Source organism: Panthera onca, chromosome D1 (assembly GCF_046562875.1).
Source record: "Panthera onca isolate mPanOnc1 chromosome D1, mPanOnc1 haplotype 2, whole genome shotgun sequence".
Lineage (NCBI taxonomy): Eukaryota > Metazoa > Chordata > Mammalia > Carnivora > Felidae > Panthera > Panthera onca.
In genome coordinates, this window is record NC_138348.1 from 37512482 (window position 1) to 37535564 (window position 23083).

General features: G+C 37.3%; 1 protein-coding gene across 4 annotated transcripts in view; it reads right to left on the reverse strand.

Moving 5' to 3' along the window:
- Window positions 1-19075: 19075 nt before the first annotated feature.
- Window positions 19076-23083, reverse strand: part of ANO5 (anoctamin 5) — an 89940-nt gene continuing 85932 nt past the window's right edge. For all 4 annotated transcript variants that reach the window (XM_078433325.2, XM_078433322.2, XM_078433324.2 and 1 more), the window contains one exon: window positions 19076-21294. In XM_078433325.2, the coding sequence (XP_078289451.1) occupies window positions 21073-21294 (222 nt within the window). In that variant the 3' untranslated portion in view covers window positions 19076-21072. The remainder of the gene's footprint in view (window positions 21295-23083) is intronic.

Sequence of the window (23083 nt, forward strand, 5' to 3'; positions counted from 1 at the left end):
AAATAAGCACTTCAATATAAAGAAGACCAAGGCAGAGATCACCATGACTCAAGATATTTTACAGATAAATAAAGAGATTAAGAGATGAGTGATATGTAACATTCTTAGAGTCTGATGAAATCTTACCTAATTGAAATGTCTTTCTCTCTCTTTGGATCCTGTAGGGATCATCAGCCTAGGTTACTGATTCCCTCCCTTTGAATACCATATGTTTGTCATTCTAGATTGTGGAATATTATCTTCCTTCAAGGAAAGCATCTAACATTATTGATATCTTCCACGTGGCTTCAAACATCTAGATATTTTGTTTTTAAATTATTCATATTTTCTAAGTGACTTAAGCTAGCAGAGGCAGAAGGTAGGGTAATTTCACTTCTAGAATATGTAGAGTGACATTTTCCAAAATAAGGATATGAGTACATAGTTTTTAATAGGACAGAATATTTAAAATACAGAATATTTCATTGTTGTAAGCATACCCTATCACAAGTTTGGAGAAGTAAAAACAACAGCAATAACAATAGCAACAGAAATGTAAAGAAATACAGTGGGGGCTATTTTTCTAAGCTCTGCCCTCTAGTGGTGAAAAAGAAAATGATTTCTTTGAGTTAAAAGGCTAACCTAAAGCATGCTGATTTAAATTATTTTAAAATCAGCCGGTAAACATGTCTTAAATAACATTAATAGTATTTGTGTGGGGGTTTTCCCTAGTACAAAGAGTAAAATGGCACCGATTAGCTAGCACTGAAAAATTGTGTCATAACTTAAACAACATTTTTATGTCAGCCTATGGAAATATGGTAATGGTAAAGACACCATTATGCTGTGGTGAGGACGGTGGTGAGTATATCTTATTGTGTAAAAAGAAGAGGCTACGGTCATTTGCTGACACTTTGGATATTGAGTGCCTATCCCTTTGCTCATTCATTGTAGAGAAACAGAGTCAGAGATCTGATCAAACCACACCTGAAGCCTACTCTCTATGTAGACCGACTTTCCAAAATTTGGAGCCACTGAGTTCCTTTTAATTAATATTTAAACCAGTTTGAATTGGGGTTTTCATTACTTGTAACTGAGAGAATACAGTTTAAGATTTATCACCTTAAAAGTACTTCATAGATAGATAAATAGATGAATAGGAAAAAAAAAAGGATGAATAGATAGATTTGAGGTCTAGAATATAAATTAAAAACACTGGAATGAGAAAGGGGTCATATAAAAGTAATTAGAGAACAACATATTAGAAAGGCAGAATAGGGTCGGCTTTAGCTCAAGCGGTTACTTCGCATGTGGTTACTAGAAAGGCAGAATAGGATAAGACAAAAAAGTTTCGCGTTTCAAGTTAATTCCATTACATTTGTATTCAATATTTCTAAGTTATGATTATGTGCTAGGTCTTTTGCTGGATACCAGGGAAGTGGAAAAATAATACACAGATCTTGCTCTCAGAGAACTCAGATTTTAATTTAAAAATTTGTGGTTTTTTTCTTATAAATAACCAGGGTAACATTCCTAGAAGTTTAATCAGGCAATGACGTGGTAAGCTGTGGAGGGAAGATGCAGGTAGCATTCTCAGTTCAGAAAACAATATTGCAATAGTGTATCTGGTGAAATATTATAAAAATTAGTCTTTTTTTTCCCAAAGCATGATCCAGCTGTTACTAAAAATAATAGCAGCTAATATTAATACTTTCAGAAGGCTGTTACTATTTTTAGTTTTCTCTTTGCCCTTGTTTTTATGTTAATTTCCTCTTTTTCACTCTGTTTTAGACTCTTTTAGACTCTTTCCTTAAACAGCTAAGGGTCACCAGTGGTGCACTTGTATCCAAGAGTAAGGCACTGTGGGTATGGGGCTTACCAACTGAGTTCACACAAAAACTCCCCCCTTCAGTTGTGGGTTCTGGATAGCAACAATATACCTTTTTTCTTGCTTCCATGAGCTTCTCTATATAGGAGTCCTCCAATATTTTTCCTAAAGAAGATTACACATCTGGCAACCAGTATTCTAGAAGCTGAGTAGACAAAGGAGACAGATATAGAGTCTTGTTATTCAGTATGCAAACTTTCATCTTCCTCCTGATTTTTGTAAGACATTTCACCTCAGATCTCAGCTGTGCCTGCCTTCACTGAGGCACAATTCATACTGCAGAGATAAATTTCCATATTCTGAACAGGTGAGGTATATTTGCCTATCTGTACAGGCTGCAGTAGGTCTAAATCCTCTTTATATGGAATTGCAGCAAACCATCTATTTTTAACCCTAGGCCCAAAATCCTGCTTTCAGGGTTACCTGGTCACTCCAATTCCCAAGTTTTTTCCAGGGTTTGCCTCCTGTTGGCTTCCCAGGGAAAGGCATTTAAACTTCATCTTTCCCCACTATCTGGACCACTTTCCAATTGTCCATCAGCTTTCCATCTTCTAAAATCTTGTTAATATCCCCTAACTATCAGAATTTCATGTTTCCTTCTCCTTCTCCTTGGACACCTTTAAAAAAATGCTTTACTATCATTTCAGAGAAACCCTAGGAAAAAGTGGACATAAGCTATATGTTCAACCATCTAGACTTAAATGGAAATCAGTGTCTATTTTATAGTTTTTAAAAACTCAATTGGAAACTTATGTCCACACAAAAACCTACACATGGATGTTTTTTGCAGCGCAATTTATAATTGCCCAAACTTGGAAGCAACTGAGATGCCTGTAGTGGGTGAATGGATTACCAAACTGTGATACATTCAGACAACAGAGTATTATTCAGAACTTACAAAAGAAATGAACTATCAAGCCGTGAAAAGACATGGGGGCACTTTAAATGCATATTACTAAGTGAAAGAAGCCAGTCTGGAAAAACCACATGCTATATGATTCCAATTATATGACATTTTGGAAAAGGCCAAATTATGAAGAGAGTGAAAAGATCAGTGGTTGCCAGGGGTTGTGGGGGGGTGCAGGGCGGGGAGGGGAAGGATGAATAGGTGGGTCGTGGAAGATTTTTCCGGCAGTGGAAATATGATACCACACTGATGGATACATGTCATTACACATTTGTCTAAACGCACAGAATGTGCAAGAGCAAGAGTCAACTCTAACATCAACTACAGACTTTGGGGGATTATGAGGTGTCCATGTAGGTCAGTTATAACAAATGCACTCCTCTAGTTGGGGTTGTTGGTATCCGCTGTGGGGAATGGGGGCATATACAAGATCTCTGTGTTTTTCCTCAATTTTGCTATGAACCTTAAACTTCTCTTAAAAAAAAATAGGTCTTAATTTTTTTTAAAGAGACTATAGTGTAAACCTTGAAGCAGGTCTCATGTTTCTCTGGTTCAGGAATAGAAAAAACAGAACATATTTATCATGGAAAAAACTCTAATATTTCAACTTATACCATTCTGATCAAGATTAGCTGAATCCTCCCCAGTGAAGCCTGTCTCTCAACCTTCATCTTAACTAATCTCATTCTTGTTCTATATGCACCATGAACACAGTGTAACACAAGTTACATAAGTGCGTTTTTGTCTTAGGGACTATTCACTGGCTTACTATCATATTATCTTTTTTTAAAATTCTCTTCATTCCTGATCATATCACTACAAAAAGCTATCTTACTTAATTTTCTGTTTACTCTCTGTTTTTTTAGTTCCCTATTACCACTGTAACAAGTGACCATATGCTTAGTGGCTTACAACAGCACACATTTATTATCTTAGAGATCTGTAGCTGGAAGTCTGACACAGGTTTCACTAAGCCAAACTCAAGGTGTTAGGAGAGCGGCATTCTTCTGGACACTATAGGGGAGAAGGCATTCCTTGTCTTCTCTAGCTTCTAGAAGAAAACATATTAACAAGTTCTGTGGGTTTTGACAAGAACATCTTTCAACTGGCCTGTCATAGTATCCACTGGTTCTTTGTTTTGTGTTTTGTTGTACCTTTCTAAGCCAGCTAGAGAAAACTCCTAAATGGCAGAAACTGTGCCTATTTTATTTTCACTTCTATTCCTGGCAACCAAAATACTCCTGCCACAAAGAAGGTCCTCAATAGGTTTTTTTGTTGTTCTTGTTATCCATTGTTTTTAAAAAAACATGTTTAGTTGGCGAGGATGCGGAGAAAGAGGATCTCTTTTGCATTGTTGGTGGGAATGCAAGCTGGTGCAGCCACTCTGGAAAACAGTATGGAGGTTCCTCAGAAAACTAAAAACAGAACCACCCTACGACCCAGCAATTGCACTACTAGGCATTTATCCAAGGGATACAGGAATGCTGTTTCGAAAGGGCACATGCACACCAATGTTTATAGCAGCACTATCAACAATAGCCAAAGTATGGAAAGACCCCACATGTCCATCGATGGATGGAATGGATAAAGATGTGGTATATATATGAGTAATACACACACACACACACATATATATATATATATATATATATATATATATATGAGTAATACTCCATTGTGTATTATGTGTATATATGTGTATAATATAATATATATATGTGTATATGTGTGTGTATATATGTGTGTATAATATATGTGTATAATATAATGTGCATAATATAATAATATATATATTATGTGTATACACACACACACAATGGAGTAATACTTGGCAATCAAAAAGAATGAAATCTTGCCATGTGCAGCTACGTGGATGGAACTAGAGGGTATTATGCTAAATGAAATTAGTCAGAGAAAGAAAAATATATAACTTCACTCATCTGAGGACTTTAAGATACAAAACAGATGAACACAAGGGAAGGGAAACAAAAATAATACAAAAACAGGGAGGGGGGACAGAATATAAGAGACTCTTAAATATGGAGAACAAACAGAGGGTTACTGGAGGGGTTGGGGAGGGGACATGGGCTAAATGGGTAAGGGGCATTAAGGAATCTACTCCTGAAATCATTGTTGCACTATATGCTAACTAACTTGGATGTAAATTTAAAACAATAAATAAATAAATAAATAAATAAATAAATAAAGAGAAAGGAAAAAAAAACCAATATATTCAGTCAACCACATTTTTATTTTTCTGCATTAGAGCCTATGGAAGAACAGCTTAAGACCACACATTGCTGTCCATATCCATTCAGTGGCCTACAGACCAGTCCCCAGTGGCAGGCTGAACACTCCAGTCCTCACCAGGGAACTGCTAGATAGGCATAGAGGGCACCTGGATGCCTTTAGACCTTGGGTTGAATAGTAGTAAACTCAGGAGCTGGAGAAGCACACTCACCCTGAACTTCCTCCTTGGGCATAGCCTTTTTAGCAACAACTTGATCTTCCTTTTCAATCTCTTCAGGATACATGTAGAAGTAGGGATCAGGCATGACCTCCCATGGGTTCTCACAGGGAGAACCTATTCTCCAAGTACACGCACTTGGAATTTCCTGGGTCAGCATTCACCACATCAGAACTTCTGTTGTTGCACAGAATGGCATGTCCACATAGTGCAGAGGGTCGTCTATGTTGCATAGAGTGATGTAGACAGGTTGGCATACACATGTCTTTGAGAAAGTGGTGGTCATCCCTGGGATCAGTAACCATCAAGACGACTTATCTCCTGGGAGGCTGCCTAGATCTGGTTTGTGAGGTTCCAGAAGCCAAGCAGCCAACAGTAGAGTGGCTGCGGTAGCAGCAGCAAACTTCAGCCCATCCCCCTGGCCAGTATTCCTGGAGGATGTGACACCAACATCAGCCGGATTTTCAATGGCAACAATGGCATGAGCCATCAGCAGACCTGTTTCCAGGTCCTCTACAGATTTATGATATAGATACCATCACATCACGTCATGAATTTCTTTCCATAGATGTATGGTTATTGGAAGTCAACATTGGTGCCACTGGAGTGGGCTCCTGCTGCAAGAAATTTGAGGACATCCTTCTTCACTCATAAGCTATCTGGGCTCCACACATTGTGAACATTTCCCTTTAAGTAGGGACGGAAACCCAGGACTTTGCCATATAGACAGAGTGCTGTTTGGATAGCACAGAAAGATTCAGCCAGTATTTTTGAATAAGTGAGTAAATGGTGTTTGAACTTAGAGTTGTTTTCTGAGGAATGTGAATGGATTCTGCCCTCTCTTATAACATGGCTCCTAAATAGATCCTTGGTCATTATTCTTTACCGGTCTCCACTCCATTTTTCACACTCTTATGGGACTTACCTGCCTGAAGCAACACTCAGAGCTTTCCACCTGTTTTAGCAAAATCTTTTAGAACTTTAATTTCTTTTAAAAATCATTTCATAGTTCCTCCTGAAATTTGCTCATTAGTCAATAGCTGGTCTGAATCTGATTTCCAAACTGATTTCCCACTTTTCCTTTTTAGTGTTCTACACACTCCAACAAATTGAAGCCCGCTATTACCCACAAGAGCCCCACTGCCTGCTCTTCTGGCTATATGCTCACTCCCACTCACTCATAATGCCATTTCCCTTGTCTCCATTCACCAGTGCCCAGCATGGTTCATCATTCCACACCCAGATCAAATGCATGCTTTTTAATGAAGTTCTTCCTTTCTCCCCTAACTGGAAAGTGAGATCCAACCCTGTCATTGGAAGAAATGAACAACCTCGGAGAAGGCAATTTAAACTCATCAAGCCTTGGGGTGCCTGGGTGACTCAGTCAGTTAAGCATCCGACTTTGGCTCAGGTCATGATCTCTCACTCTGTGAGATCGAGCCCCACATTGGGAGATCTCCCAGTCTGTGAGTTTGAGCCCCACATCGGGCTCTGTGCTGACAGCTCGGAGCCTGGAACCTGCTTCAGATTTTGTGTCTTCCTCTCTCTCTGCCCCTCCCCCGCTTGCACTCTGTCTCTCTCTCTCAAGAATAAATAAATACTAAAAAAATAAAAAAAAAAAACTCATCAAGCCTCGGTTTCGTTATATTTCAAATGGAATGAGCTATACCTGCCTTTTGCAAGTGAAATTAAATAATTCATGTAAGCCATCTCTCACAGCACCTGGCACATGAAAGTATTTATTAATATGATGATGATGTTGTTGATGATGATGATATATCTAAAACTCTTATATGAAATGTCATTTTCAACCCTGCAGTCTTTTGAAAATGGAGCTCATATTTGCATTATATGTATTTTCCATAACTTTTGCCACATAGGCAAACAGTAGACAAGGTTGAATAAACATATACTCCTAAACTTTATTACTAGGTTCTGCTTGTGGCAAAGGTACTATATTAGTTTCCTAGGGCTGTCATAACAAAGTACCACATACTGAGGGGCTTAAAATTACAGAAATTTATTCTCTTACAGTTTAGGAAGCTAGAAGTCCAAATTCAAGGTGTCAACAGGATTGGATCCTTCTGTGAGGGAGAAATCGTCTCGTGTCTGTCTCCTAGCTTCTAGTCGTTGGTGGCAATCCTTGTACTTTCTTAGCCTGTAGATGGGTCACTCCAATCTCTGCCTCTGTCTTCACAGTGCTTTCTTCTCTATGTCTCTGTGTCCTCTCTTGTCACGAGGACTTTGGTCATTGGATTTAGGGCCTACCCTGAAGTCAGATTGATTCATCTTAAGGCCCAAATAAGGTCACAGTCTGAGGTTCAGGTAGACTTGAATTCAGAGGAGACACTATTCAATCCATCACAAGTATGTTCAAGTCTCATTCTTTTTTATAACAAATTTTAGAACTACACTGCGTTGGCACAGGCCCTGTCCTTTATGGGATATGTGGCTTTGGTTACATTACTTAGCTATGCCAAGTCTCATTTTCTATATAAGTGAAATGAGGATAATAATAATATCTATATTAAAGAGTTTCTGTGTGAAATAAAATAAAGAATCCTTACAAAGGGCTTAATATAGTCTGGTTGTCATTAATCAATCAATAAATGTTTGCTTCTTATTTTACTGATTTATTCTTTTAGTTTTATAGGGCATGTCTCTGCCTGGAAGGCTCAACCACCTTGCCACTTTCTACCTAACTTCTAAACACTCGTGTCTCAGCTTAAGGTTTACTTCCATGGGGAGGCAACCTCTAACATCCTCAATGGAATTCAATAGCCCCCCTTTTCTCAGACCTTATTACAATCTTATAATGATTGACTATTACAAACAATAGTTGAATGCACTTTAGGGAATTAACATTTGATAGCTGGCTCCCCTTGGAGCTATATGCTCCACAGAGACAAGAACTCTGTCTAGTTTGATGGGGCCTCAGATTGCCTGGGATAAAGATCTGGCCCCTTCACTCTTCCTTCTTGGCCAAGCTCTTCCATCTGCCCAAGTGTTTCCTCACATGAAATGACTTTAACAACATGAATCACCTCAAGTAATTGTTGTTGTGAGGTTTCAATGAGATGCTGTATGTAAAACACATAGTTTACATGCTAGGTGCTTAAAAATTGCTAATCAGTATTTTGTTTTTTTCAGCTTCTGGCATTTAGTTAAATGAAAGAATGAACCATGAGCCAAGTTATTCATCAAATCTAGGAATACAATCTGTGCCACAGAATAGTGTGGCAATTCAATAGTTTCCAGTGACCTTGTCTTCATTAGAGATTTTCTCTAACCAAAGGAGCTAGAAAGCCCAAGGGAAGGGCTGCCTAACATCACTGCCCTCAAATAATTTCCTCTCTTATAGCCTTCACAATCCCATTTAGAACCAGAATTAAAAAAAAAATGTTCAGAGAATCCAATTTCTTTCTAGCCCTAGGGTGGTCTTTTGGAGGTGGAGCAAGGCCTCTGGAAGGGCAGTGAAAACTCAGGGTAAAGCAAGCCTAAAGCCTAGTTCCTTATCAGGTGAAGGGAGAGTAAGGAGGAACAGAAACCCATCAGGACTTTGCAGCTTTTAATGTGCTTCTCTATAGTCTAGGAAAACAACAACAATGCTGTGCGAACGTAAAAAGGCAGCTTTAAAGTTTTAAATAAGAGTAGTCACTACCCTAAGAAGAAATTGGCATTCCTCAATGGATATGCCCATTGAAGAGTATGCAGTATTATTTTTGTCTTGCCTTTACAGCAGTAGAGACAATTTAGTGGTACAGCTTTGCCATCAGACTGGCCTGGTTTAAAACTCTGATGGAAATGTCACTTTTTTTTTTTTTTTTAAAGTGAGTCATGAATCACACAGGTTTTAAATCTACTTTTTAGGGGCTGACAGTTTGATGGCTGAAGTCATTTATATTTCTTTAAATAGAGGGAGCTGAAACAATGACAATTCTTTTTGCTGAGAAATGTAATTTTAGAACTTGAAGATTGTTTAGTCATTTTCCAACCATTCATTAAAATGTATTTTTATGTTCTGACTTTAAGTGACCTTGCTAAATTCAAGTATTAATTTGTTGGCTTTTTTGCATATTCATTAGGTTGTTCTACATACACAATCATGCCACTGACAAATAAATACAGTTTTATTATTTACTTTCCAATCTCTATTTTCTTTATTTCTTTTTGATTGCCTTATACACTGATTAGGATCTTCAGCACAACGTTGAATAGAAGTAGATTAAAGCAAAACCCTGGTTTTGTTCCCAAAATTTTTCTCAAGTTTGATGTTAGTGTAGTTTTTTTGTTGATTCCCTTTATCAAGTTGTAAAAATTCTCTTTTGTTACCAGTGTGCCGAGTGTTTTGTCATGAATACATATTGAATTGTCACTTTTTTCCCCTCCAAAATTTTAAATAACATGATTGCCTGATTTTTCTCCTTTATTATTTAAATGTGACCCATTATTTTAATTAAGTATCGAATATGAAACCAAATTTGTTTTGCCTTTTTGGGATAAACCCCATTTGGTCTAACATCAATTTAAAGGTTTTTGTGTTTAGCTTCATGAAGAATATACGCTTGTGCTTTTACTTTCTTGTAATATTGCCTTTTGATTTTGGTATCAGTAACGTTGGCCTCATAATGAGTTGGAAGCAGACTCTCCTTTAAGTCCTCGGATGGATGGATGGATAGATAGATAGATAGATTAATGATAGATGGATGGATATAGATAGATAGATAGATAGAAAGATGGATGGATAGATACTAGAGATATTAGCCATTATAAAGTCAATAACCAATAATTTAATCATCTGCATCATTTCTGCATCTGTCTGTTGACTAGGTTGACTTTTGTTATGGATCATAGTTTCCCGCTTCATTACATGTCTGATCATTTTTTATTACATGCTGAGCTTTGTAAATGTTACACTGTTGAATGTCTAGATTCTTCTTTCTTCCTTTATAAAGTGTCTTTGAAATGCAGTTATTATAAATCCATGTGATTCTTTCATGACTTATTTTTAAGCATTGTTAAGTTGGCTTAAGAGTAGCCTATAATCTAGGGCTAATTTAAATCTGTCTCACACGAGACAGCTCTAAGGCATCCTAGGATCTCTACTGATTGCCACAGGTGTTCACAAATTCTTTCCAGCCTACAAAGAACTCTGCTATCTCTCATGCCAACATGAGCTTTGAGAACTGTTCAGTTTGCAGTTGTCTGGTAATTATTTGCCTGATCTCACACACAATTTTGAAGTTGGCAACAGAATCAAGCGAGTTCCGGTACAGATTTCTGAAACTCTTTCTCCTACATAAATCCTTCATTTCCAGTATTACATCCTACAAATATCAGCCTCCCAAGCTCCCTGGACCCATCTGTTGCCTCCACTCAATAAGCCAGGCCCTGCTTGGGCTTCCTTTTCCTATTATTCAGCTGTGTAAGTGCCTCCGGGTGGACAGCCCAAGTGATAGGAGGGTTGTCTCTATTCCTTCCCCTTCTCTCAAGAAGCCCAAGCCAGTGAAGTCTAGTTGTTTACTGTTTGCAGACAAGTCAAGGACCAGTTACTCTGATCTGCCAGAAGCAGAAGTTCACCTCATAGGGTCTTAATTATATGTGAGTATTACACTGGAATTTAATACTCACATGTGTGAGTCTTCTAGCATAAAGTCATGAATGGTGGTGTTGATAGTTACTGTTCTCCCTCACCTGCCCACCTTTCAGTTTGCAGTGGCAATAATTCAACATTTAGCAAATTATTCAGTCATCATATATCTGTGAATGTACTAAAAACCACTGAACTGTACACTTAAACGAGTTGTATACTATACATTTATGTTTCAATAAAACTGTTTTTTAAAAAAAATAAGCACATTTGTCTTCATCAGCAAACCAAGAGCTAAGCTTAGAGGTGCCACCCATAGAGTTCTTCTAGTGCAAAGAAAAAAGTCTCTGTTTGCTATTTTAAAAAATCTTCGACAAGAATGGATTTACAACTGGGAAAAGGCAAGGTATGACAAGTGGGAAATCTCACTGCTTTGGAGGATCGTGACAAGAGGACAAAATCAGAAGGAGGAAAGCATATAAATCAGACATGAATTTCAATTTCCTCTTCCTAGGCTTCAGTTCAGAGAGGAAAATGTATCCTAATAAAGTGAAGGGATGCAAGCAGATGCCGCTGGTACCCCACCCACTGTTCCTCACTCACCTAGAGTTTACCTGCAGCTTCAGTGGACAATTTCCATATTGTTGGCATCGCACCCCCAATGCCTGCATCTCTTTACTTTTTGCGGAATGATTTTCCTAGCTGCGGGAGTGTTCTCGGCTTGCAGGGGCAGGTAGAACTTCGTAAGAGTTATTTCTAGAAGTAACCTTTAATCAATGAGCGATGGGAGTTGGTAGAGAAAGACCCCATCTCGTCCCTCCCTCAGTGTAACAATTCTGAGCTTTGTTTTCAACAGTCTCTCTGAGGATTCTCAGTGAGTCTGAACTCTGGTTTCTCATAATGGTAGCCCACTGATAAACATATGCTTTATCCCCAGTCTTATCATCTCACTCCCTCGAATCACATCCTAAAGACAGTACGTCACCCAAATCCTTATTGCATTCTCTGCAATAAGCAGGGGAACACTGAAAGCAGGAAGTGCTTGCCTCGATAGCCAGTTAGAGTCTCCAGGAGGAAACTAGGAAGTTATATAGTGGACTCTGCCCTAATGTGGACCAGCCCAACATAATAACCAAGAGTGGATGAGCGTGATCAGACAGCTGTCCTCCTCAAGCCTCCTCAGTTGTTATGTATAGTGGATCCTAAGCTGAGAATCTGTGAAGCTGGCATGTAGTGCACCTGGAAGACTGAGAGCACTATCCAGCAGAGGTTAGTGGGCCCCTGGGCCAGGATCTAGAGGGCACTATGACAGAAACTGAGAGGCAGTTAGCCAGCAAAACCTGAGAGCAAACAGAGCTGGCAAGTGTAAGATAGCTGCTCCTCCTGAGGTGTATTATACAAGCCGATATCACAGGTTTACTTGCCATAGGATGCCACCAGTGCTCCCAGGGCCCAGACCTATGAGGTTTATTTGCCAAAAGACAGTAGAGAGCAGCACACACACTCCAAAATCAGTGTGAGACCGGAGACACTTCTCCCATGCCACATTTCCTTCCATGAACAAACTGGGACACCATCTTTGCTGTAGAAATAAGAGGGAAGACAGGCTCCCTGAGAGGCTGAGCATTTTTATCCAGGAATTACTGAGACTCACCTAAAGGTACTGTTTACTTCTTTGGATCCAACTAACTTGGAAACCGGATACTGGTTAAAAATTATATTTCTCGGGGCGCCTGGGTGGCTTGGTCGGTTAAGCATCCGACTTCAGCTCAGGTCACGATCTCGCGGTCCGTGAGTTCGAGCCCCGCGTCGGGCTCTGTGCCGACAGCTCAGAGCCTGGATCCTGTTTCGGATTCTGTGTCTCCCTCTCTCTGTGACCCTCCCCCGTTCATGCTCTGTCTCTCTCTGTCTCAAAAATAAATAAACGTTAAAAAAAAAAATTTTTTTTTAAAAATTATATTTCTCCTTGCTATCAGCAGGTGGCGATCAAGCTAAGAGTAATTACAGACAAAAACCATATTCTTGTTGCTTATCTCAGCTTCTAATGTGACTCAAATTGTGAACTCAACTGTATAAAATGAAAATACTGTTGTGTAGAATCTCCATATTAATTTTAATATAAATACTGTGCTGTATCCCATAATGTTAACTCATTTAATCTTTACTAACTACTTTCAGGTTATTTCTAATTTTTGCCTCTCATAAACAGTGAATTATATTATCACATTATATTTCCCAGTGAAAAGAATATACTTGAACTATCAACTTTCGAAAAAAATTTCTCTCTCTGCAGTTTACAATTTTTTTGTTTTGTTATTTCTGTACATAAATTTCTAGAGTTAAGTTGCTGGTTGGACAGTTTGTAGTTTGTTGTTTTTGACTGTTAATTGTGAAAAATTTTCAGACATATACCAAAGCAGAAAGAAGAGCTCTCAAAACATGTATGTTCTCACACCTGGCAATCCTGTTTTACTTATATCTCCTCCCATTCAACTTCCCCTCCCCCATCAAGGCTTATTTTGAAGGATATAATCATTATGTCATTTCACCCACAAATATTTAGGATATTTCTCTAAAGAATATATACTCTCAAAATTATAGAAATAATATCATTATCATGCCATATCATCCATTTTAAGATGAAAAAGTTTTTCTGAAAGTTTTTATTATGAACGGGTATTGGATTTCATCAAATGCTTTTTCTGCATCTATTGATATGATTATGTCATTTTTCTTCATTAGCCTGTTGATCTGATGTGACGGATTAACTAATTGTTTGTGAAGATTGAACCAGTCTGGCATTCCTGGGATGAGTCCCACTTGGTTGTGGTGTACACAATTTGCATCCTAATTTTCCTGCATAATAATGAAGTTGAGCACTTTGCCACGTGTTTATTGGCCACTTGAAGATTCTTTTTATATTGTGTGTTCAAGCCTCTTCACCATTTTCAATAACAGGTTGTCTGTCTTTCTCTTATAAATTTGTAGCAGTTTCCCAAAATATTGTGGATATGTCTTTGTCAGAAATGTATGTTGTAAATATCTTTTCCCATTCCATGGTTACAATTTCAATTTTTTTTATTCATGTATAATATTGATAGAATACAGTGAACAAGTATATGCAGCTTAATGAATTCACAGTTATGTATACACCTGTGTAACCACAACCGCAACCACAATTACAACCACAGGTGTACTCTGTACGTACCTGTGTAACCACAACTCGAATGAAAATAGAACACATTTTCAGTAGCACCGGAAGTTTCTTCATGCATCTTCCCAAATGACACCTCCCCCCAAAAGTGACCATTATTCTGAACTTTCTATCACAGGTTCATTTTACCATGTTTTTAAACTTTATATACATCAAAAACATGTCCATTAGACATGCAAGTGTGCTCCTTTCGGTTAAGCTTCTTTTAAGCTCTGTGAAATCTAATCAATGATACTGCATTATTTCATTGTTGTTAGTATTCTACTTAATTAATATAGCATAGCTTAATTCTCCATTGCATTGTAGATTTTCAGATTACAGCTAGTTTGGAATACAATGAATAAGGCTGTTGTTGACATTCTTTACATGTCTTTTGATGGACAGAAGTATTTAAAAATTGTTCAGTCATAGGGTAAGTCATAGCGTAATGCTTATAAGATTTAATCGCTCACGCTGAACAATTTTCAAAGTGTTGGTAATAATTTTCAGTCCCATCAGCAATAGATGAGAATTCCACTTGCTCCTCTCCTTTCTAACACTTGTATTATCAGTCATTTCATATTTGCCATCAGGTATGGGTATACTAGCGTTTCTGGAATTTCTCTTATGACCAACAATGCTGTTCACCTTTCTATAGTTTATTGGTAATTTGGACTTCTTTTGTAAAATGTCTGTTTACAGTGCTTTGCCCACTTTTAAAATAGGGCTGTGTTTTAATTTCATTTACAGAACTTATTTATATATTCTGGGTATGAGTCATTTTGGAACTACTTTCTCTTTATCTGTGGCATATGTTTTCACACTCTTAATGTTGTCTTTTATTGAATAGAATTTCCTAATTTTGAAGAAGTTAATGTATCTATCATTTCTTTAATGGTTATTGTTTTGCCTAGCCCAAGTCATGAAGATACTCTCCTGAGTTTGGTAATTTGTGATTTCTTTTTTTTCTTTATCATTTCTTGCAAGGTAGTTATCAATTTTGTTAGCTTTTTCAAAGAACAGACTTTTGTCTTTGTTAGTTTTCTCTATTGTATGGTTGCTTTCTATTTAACTTTTGTTATTTTCTCTTTCCTCCATTCTTTGGGTTTATGTTGCTTATTTTCTTCCTATATATTTGAGATAGAAGTTTAATTGATTTTTATAATTTTGTCTAATGTATGCATTACAATCCATATATTTTTTCTTAAAGCAGTGGTTTAGCTGCCTCCCACAAATCATGAAATGTCAATATTTTCATTTAAAAATGTTATCTAATATCCATTGAGTTTTTTCCCCCTAATCCATATGGCATTGAGAACTATGTTGTTTAATTTACAGATATTTTTAAAATTTCCTCAAGGAGAAAAATCACCACAAAAGCAGGCTTACGTCTCCTAAATACTGATTCTAGAAGGCTGCAAGTCCCCCTTTGCTTTGTAATTTTCTGATATTTTCAATTTTTTAAACATTTTACCCAATTTTTCTGGTTGTTCTCAGAGTTTCAATGACTTGAACAAAACCCAGGCTATTATTACTGGAAGTGTAATTTCTTGTTGCTGAATATAAAAGGGGTGAGTCTAACATGTTCCCATTAATAAATGTTTTCTGTTCAGTTTTTCATTAATTTCTCCACTTAAATACCTTTTCCTTTCTTTTTTGTTTATATTGCCATTGTCTAACTTTGGATGCTTAGCTTATATTCTTTTGTTCTTTTTGAATAGCCAAATGAAGACTATACATTTCCCCTAAAAGCAACCGACAAAACGGGAGCCTGGGTGGCTCAATGCATTAAGCTCATGATTCCTGGATTGGAGGCCTGCTTTGGGTTCTGTGCTGACAGTGCTGAGCCTGCTTCGGATTCTCTTTCTCTCCACCTCTCTGCCCCTCCCCCACTCCCCTGGTGCTCTCTCTCCCTCTCAGAACTAAACTTAAAAAAAAAAAAAAAAAGAATTGGGGCACCTGGGTGGCTCAGTGGGTTAAGGGTCCAACTCTTGATCTTGACTCAAGTCATGATCTCACAGTTCATCAGTTCAAGCCCTGCATCAGGCTCTGTGCTGATGGCTGGAAGCCTGCTTGGGATTCTCTCCTTCTCCCTGCCCCTCCCCTGCCTGTGCATGTTTTTTCACTCTCTCTCAAAATAAATAAATAAACTTAAAAAAAAAAAAAAAAGAACCCACAAGAAGTATTTAGTGTACTCACAAAATGTGAGCTGCACAGTACTTTTGGTTCCATGTTAATTAGAATTATCTTCTAAAATCAACTTTGATAAATTTTTGGATCCATAGTTATTTGAAAATTTCTTATTTTAATGTCCTTGTATTTGGTCAGATTTTGTAAGAGTTTAGAATGTTCCTGAAAAAAGATTCCTATTCTTAGTTATTGAATACAACATTTTATGAAGGCAAATTGACTCTATTCTTTAATCACATTGTTCAAATGATCAATAGTTTCATTAATTTTGTAAAATTTTGTTTATATGGTAGTTTTGGTTAAGCTGGAGCTGTATTTCCCAGAAATTTTCTTTTTTCCTTACAGGGTGTCAGGTTCTATTTGCAAAAGAGGCAAACATAAGTGAAGCAGCAGCTAATTCTCTGTGGAGGTCTTTGCAGCCAGATATATGAAGGACACACAGACGAGGCTCCAGTTGGGCTTGTCCTCACTCTGTTCCACTTCATTTCCAGATCTTCCTGACCAGCGGTGAAACTTGGTTGCAAACTCACAGAAGTAAGTAGCTATACAGAAGCAATGGCCTTCTACAAACTTCTTCATGAGTCTTCCTGCCTAGTCTCATTTCCACCCTTGAATATCCATATGTTCTCCAGTTTTCCACCTATGGCAGTGTTTCAGGAGAGGTGAATAGTGCCTTTCTCTGACCCTTCAGCCCTTCCAGACCATGACTTCCCAGTTTCTTCCAGTTTCAAAGGCCTATTTTCTATAACAAACCCTTTATTCTACAATATTCATAGTTTTGCTGTCCTGATTAAACCCTGAAAATCTGTTTATTCTTTCAACCTAGAATGTGTCTTTCACATACAGAATGTGATGTATTCATCTCAATCTCTGGCCAGCATGCACTTTTGTTTTCTTGAATATGTTAGTAAAGGCAAATATCTCTCTCTCACTCTCTCTCTCTTTTTTTAAATTAAATAGAAACTATAAGTCTAGGGCTCTCAGGGTATAAGATTTCAGTTACCTCTGCACACTGCAGAATTAGGACAGTTCTACACATTTGGAAATCCTGAGTTCACATGCCCTGACATACTTCCCTCATGGGTTGAAATAAGTTTGAGAGTTAGTATGAAAATGCTTTAGGCTAGGAATTTGGCATTCTTAGGAAATTCTCAATTCTTATACCCACCAAAACATTACTTGGGAGATTTCACCTTTATCACCTCCCAAAGGAGAAAAAAAATAAAGAGACAAAACAAAAAAAGTACCACCTTCTCCAAATTTTCTGGACCATAACAGCCTCTTAGTTTAATGAATTTGCATCTCTAAATGTGACAAACATGGAATTTTGTGAAGTAATCACTTTACATGTAATGTATCTTAAGGTTTCTAAACAAAAACAAGACTTAAAAATCTCTTAGGGTACTCAAATTCAGAGGAATCATATCAATGTTTTACTGGAAGAATAAATTGAGTTCATGTCAAAGTATTTATTCACTGCATGAGTTTGAATCTCTTGAGATTGATGTACAGGTTACTTAAGAGCAACTTTCCCTGTATACCTCCATTCACACCTCCTGGGGGAGGGAAAACAGACAAAAGAAAAGAAAAAGGAGTACCCATTTTCTTGGTTAACACCATGGCACAGAATCACTCACAGGAAAGATATGCTAGTCAAATATGGGGGTGGGGGAGCTGAAGCTGGAATCTCATATACTTTGAACTATGCTATTCTTTTTAATATTCTCATGAATTTTTGCTATTCTTTTTAATATCCCCATGAATTTTTACATAATGCTGGAATAGCTGACATACCCGAATTATCATACATAAAGCAGAAGAGTAAAAATCTGTCCAGAAAAAAAATAACATAATAGTTATAGTCAATGACGGTGGCAGACTTCAAAGTCTAGTCAATGGTACTCTGGCAATGCTCTGTTCCCTATTAACATTCTTTGATAACATAATAACTATTGCTAATTAAAAACAACTATTATAGAGAGGTTCTTTCAAAACAGACTCCCCTGTTGAATGAGTGATACAAACTCCTCACCCTCAACTGGAGTCCATCAACAGAGATCCAGGGCTACCCATAGCAGCTGATGCTACACAGGCACTTTGGAATCCAAGTTTTACTCTTGACACCTAGTAGTTTTCAGCTTGAAACTTCTTTGGCTTTTCTCTCATCCTCACTGAGATGGCTTAGGAGAGACATTCCTCTCACTACCCACAGCTGCACCATGCTGCCTCACTGCGCCTCTCCCCATGGAAGCATGCACAGCTTCACGAGGAGAGAACACTATTTTATCTCCTTCTTCCTCTGACCCTCCTCTTCATTATCATCTTCTTTGCATCTTCTCCTTGATAAGCTGCTTAATGGCTTAGCTGAGAGAAGAATGTTAAAGCCAAGAGAAATCGTGAGATGCAACAAAGATAAGACAGCAGCCCATTTAATTAAGATACTCCCTTCTTGATGGATTCCTCTAAAATAAATGTTTTGAGGTGGATTTTGCTTCTTGTGTGCAAAGAAAAACTGATGAAGGCAAGGATTAGAGATGACATTTGAAAAGAGTTATGTAATTTTTTTGGCTTTTGCACTTAAAATTATTTCAAATAAAATCTCAAGTGTTTCCTGGAACATTTCTGGAAAAAAAGAAAGTTTGGGTTTGACTGGATGATGAAAACATCAGCCATGCTGATAAATCTCAACCTACACTTGGTAGTCTCTAAATTCAGCCCTCCATTAATAACACAATGATTCTACCAATCATTGGAACTATTCACTTGTCTTCAAATGATTTCCTCTCTTGCTAGTTTCTCCATACATTCTAGAAACCTGACACTTGAGTTGATTTTGTTTTAAGATTGCAGTGTACAGATAATTTTACGAGTTTGATTTGTCTTTATTTAACACTCTCGATCTATAAATACTGTTAAGCCCTACAAACTAAAACTTATATCCAAGAAACCAATTTCCACACTCTTCCTTATTTTTATTAGCACCTGGAAGAAAGCAATATGTATGAGCTGTGCACAAGGGACAACACTGTAGTAACAAAGAGTTTGATTTCACAAGCCACAGATACTGCATCTGTGGCTTATTTCATAGTAACATTGACTGGTGTTCTCAAGCAAAAAATAGGTCTCCTCTTCATATGAAATCCTTTTTTCAATAATGAGATCATTTTAAATTACACAAAAATGTTTTTTATAAAATATACCCAGTGGATGCCAAATCATTACTGCCAATATTGGGGTAACTGTCTCATGGTTTTATAAAATTCATAATCCTCATTTCTAAATGCTTAATACTGAACACCAGTTAATACCACCTGCCATATACTTAATATTGGCAATTCTGCAAAAATGTATTAGGATCAAATAATGAAATACTACCTAAAAAAATCTTGTGATGAAGTTTCTCCTTTTGTATACAATTTAAAAAAACACCATTTTATTGGAACTGAAGTGTAATTTGAAGCTACGGACGCAAATAGTATATAACTGAACTGTATCTCTCACTCCATAATGTTAAAAATATGGATGAAGTATTTTTAAGAGAAAGAAGAACAGGTGTACATGTGCCATAGGCCTCCATATGAGAGAAATCATTCAATTAATTTTTTCTCACTTAGCTATCAAATCCATCACCCCCTTCTTCTTTGGTTGATCTACTTTTGGTGTTAAACTCCGTGACTAATGTTAAATTGACAATTTCTCTAAAAGAAGCTAACATTTGAGATGTTACATCACAGCAGATGAACAGCACAACCACTTCTTGTGTGTCAAAGGCATAGGGACAAGGCACTGAGCACTGTATGGAGCAATGAATGCATCAATAGGAAACAGTGTAAACCCATTAAAAGACTTGAGATCGCTTTAAACAGAGAGATCAAATTTCATAAACAACTTGTACCTAACTTATACAAAGAGCTAATGCTCAAACAGGTTTCATGATGCAAAATACACATTGTAGAAGAAAAATGATTTTTAAAAATTCAATGATTTTTTTTAGATTAAGCTCAACAAATTAATCAATATTCATTGTCTTGTGTTTGTTAACTAGTAAGAAGACACATTTACTTCTCTACAATATCTTTCATTTACTTGAAGAACTGAAGCAACCTAACAACTTAATGCTGTTTTCCAGATAACAATCCACACTTGAAATTGCCGTTACCAAAATGTCGTCTTTAAAGAACTGAGATGTTAGACTTTTGCTGAAACCCAAATGTCCAGTCTCTTGAAAAATCAATTCTGCATTGACCTGGAAGGGCTATCTGGGATTCTGATGGAAGTTTACCTTATTCAGGATGATTTCAAGGACAAATCCCTGCCATGATATTTACTCAACGCATTTAATAAGTGAGTTTTCTTAAGTCGTTTAATTTGGGGGTTTCATTCACATGGTCGAAGATGGCAGGATATAAATGGCTCAGTAGGCCTCTTCACTTCTTTTCTCCATGTCCCAACATTTTTCTTGATGGGAAGAAGTTATAAAACAACCCAATAGGAGACCATGAAAATGTGCAGATGCACTGGAACATGATGGGATAGCCCAAGTCCAGTGTTTAATTCTAAACTGCAACATCCCATGATTTTCCACTATTCTGATTTGATATGCACTCTTAACAATCATTTCTAGAACTCCAGAAAACAATATCTGCAGAGGGCTCAGGCAAGGAAGCAGACAAGTGGTATTCTTCCAACCTCACAAAGTTGGCCTCTGTAAAAGGGTACAGAAAACTCTCAGTTAAAAAAGAAGAAGGAGGAGGAGGAGGCAGGGTGAAACTGACATGTGGCTTCTGGCCTCTGGCCTGAAAATCCACAGAAAATTGTGAAGCCTAACAGGCAACCAGTGGCTTGTTCATTATGTTGATTATACTGTTGATTTAGCCAGTTGTGTTTTGTTTTCCTGAATCAGGACTTCTTTGGCAAGTTCACTTGAATTAGCTCTCAAGTTCTCTTTTAATTTGTTAAGCTCAAAGTCATGGAGAATCTTGATAGTCATTAACTTTTCTCTCTTGATTCTCTCCAGAACATCTTTTGGAACATCAGGAATCATCCAGGCCAACAAAAATTTAACTAAAAACACAACGTGCTGGAGGAAAAATAAAAGAAAATCAAGGACATTAGAATTGTCAAATGTTCAGCAGGAAGTTCTTACAAACCACTTTAATCATTCAATAAACTGTGTTCAACACAGAAGTATGAGGAAAAGGCAAAAGATACGGTCGTTGTCCCAGAACTTTCCCAGAAAGACAAACCTTAAGCAAATGAATATATACTAAAATGTGTAATTATAGACATTTAAGTTGATTATGGTTATTGAATATACTTTTTTCTATACTCACTCCTGAAAACCCAATACATATTTGTAAAGGAATTTTGAAAAATGGTGTAACTCACAAAGACCAAAAAAAAAAAAAAAAAAAAAAAAAGGAGGAAACAGTAGGAATAGATTCCAGAGATGGAAGAAAGCTGGCGCTTAAACTTGCAATTGGTGATATGGTGATGGTAAAAACCAAGAAGACAAAAACCAACTTTATTTTAGATCTTCAATAAATATCAGGAAAGATGGTCTTATGAACTTGGAAAGCATGCATGTGGGTGGAGTTGAAAACAAGAGGACTAGCCAAAATTTGGTATAAGGAGGAGCAGGTGAATTTTCAGGACCTCTCTCCCACCTTCATCCAGGTACTACTTCTCTCCAACCTCACCCTGGAAGCAGTTGAGTAATTTACTTTCTGTAGAAATCAAAACAGAAAGCTGTGAACTCAGGAGCACCAGAGACACCAGAGAATGAAGAAGTGGCAGCATTCTGAAAACAGGGCAACTAAGTGAAATTCAGTGAATCCTACGATCCCTAGTCTTCTTCTGTCTTGCTCAGCTCTCGGAATACAGGTAGCCATAAAATAGCTCAACAGAAAAGAGTTCAGAGGATTTTTCTTTGGGGAGGGTAACCAGTCTGTGAAATTAGAATGGTTGATATCAAAATTTTGTAGGCTTCAAATGAAAAGGTCCCCCTCCCTAACTCGTCACCCTATAGTGAAACCCACCAAGTGACATTCTTCTTGTATGCACACAAAGCTTATAATCAGCTTTCATTTATTCACTCTTAAGTATGAGCAGGTTGGCAAGAATCACCCATTATGTAAGAAAGTCTCTAATGTAAAAGAAAAAGTTTGAAACAGACAAATGGGAACTAAGAGGCAACAGAAATAATGAAGGAACAAAAGAACAGAACAAAAAGACAAAAAATAGGAGACCAACTACTTATAGGAGAGAAATAATAAGAATTTTAAAACAGAAAGCATAACACCTGAGTAACAGAAGTTCCAGAAAGACAGAACAGAGAAAAGAAAGAAAGAATAAAAAATAATAATAATACATACAAGCAAATTTTCTCACCCTGAAGGGTAAGTATGTTTTCAGATTTATAAAGTCCAGCAAAGTGTCCAGAAAAATAAATACTGTCCAATAACAAGAAGCTGTCTTGTAATGTTTCATAGAAGAGGACTAGTGGGAGAATCCTTAAAGCTTATTGATTTAATAAAAGATCAGAAACAAAGACTGGGGAATTGGAATGCTGACATTGAAGCTGACAGAAAATGGTGCAATGTCTCCAAAAATGTCAGGAATACCCGGGGTGCCTGGGTGGCTCAGTTGGTGAAGCAGCCACCTCTTGGTTTCGGCTCAGTCACAATCATGGTCATGAGATAGAGCCCCACGTCAGGCTTCATGTTGTGACAGCACAGCCTGCTTGGGATTCTCTCTCTCCCTCTTTCTCTGCACCTCCCATACGTGCGTGCTCTCTCTTTCTCTTTCTCAAATAATAAATAAATCTTTTAAAAAGTGTCAGGAATACCTAAATAAAGTTGGTTGAAAAT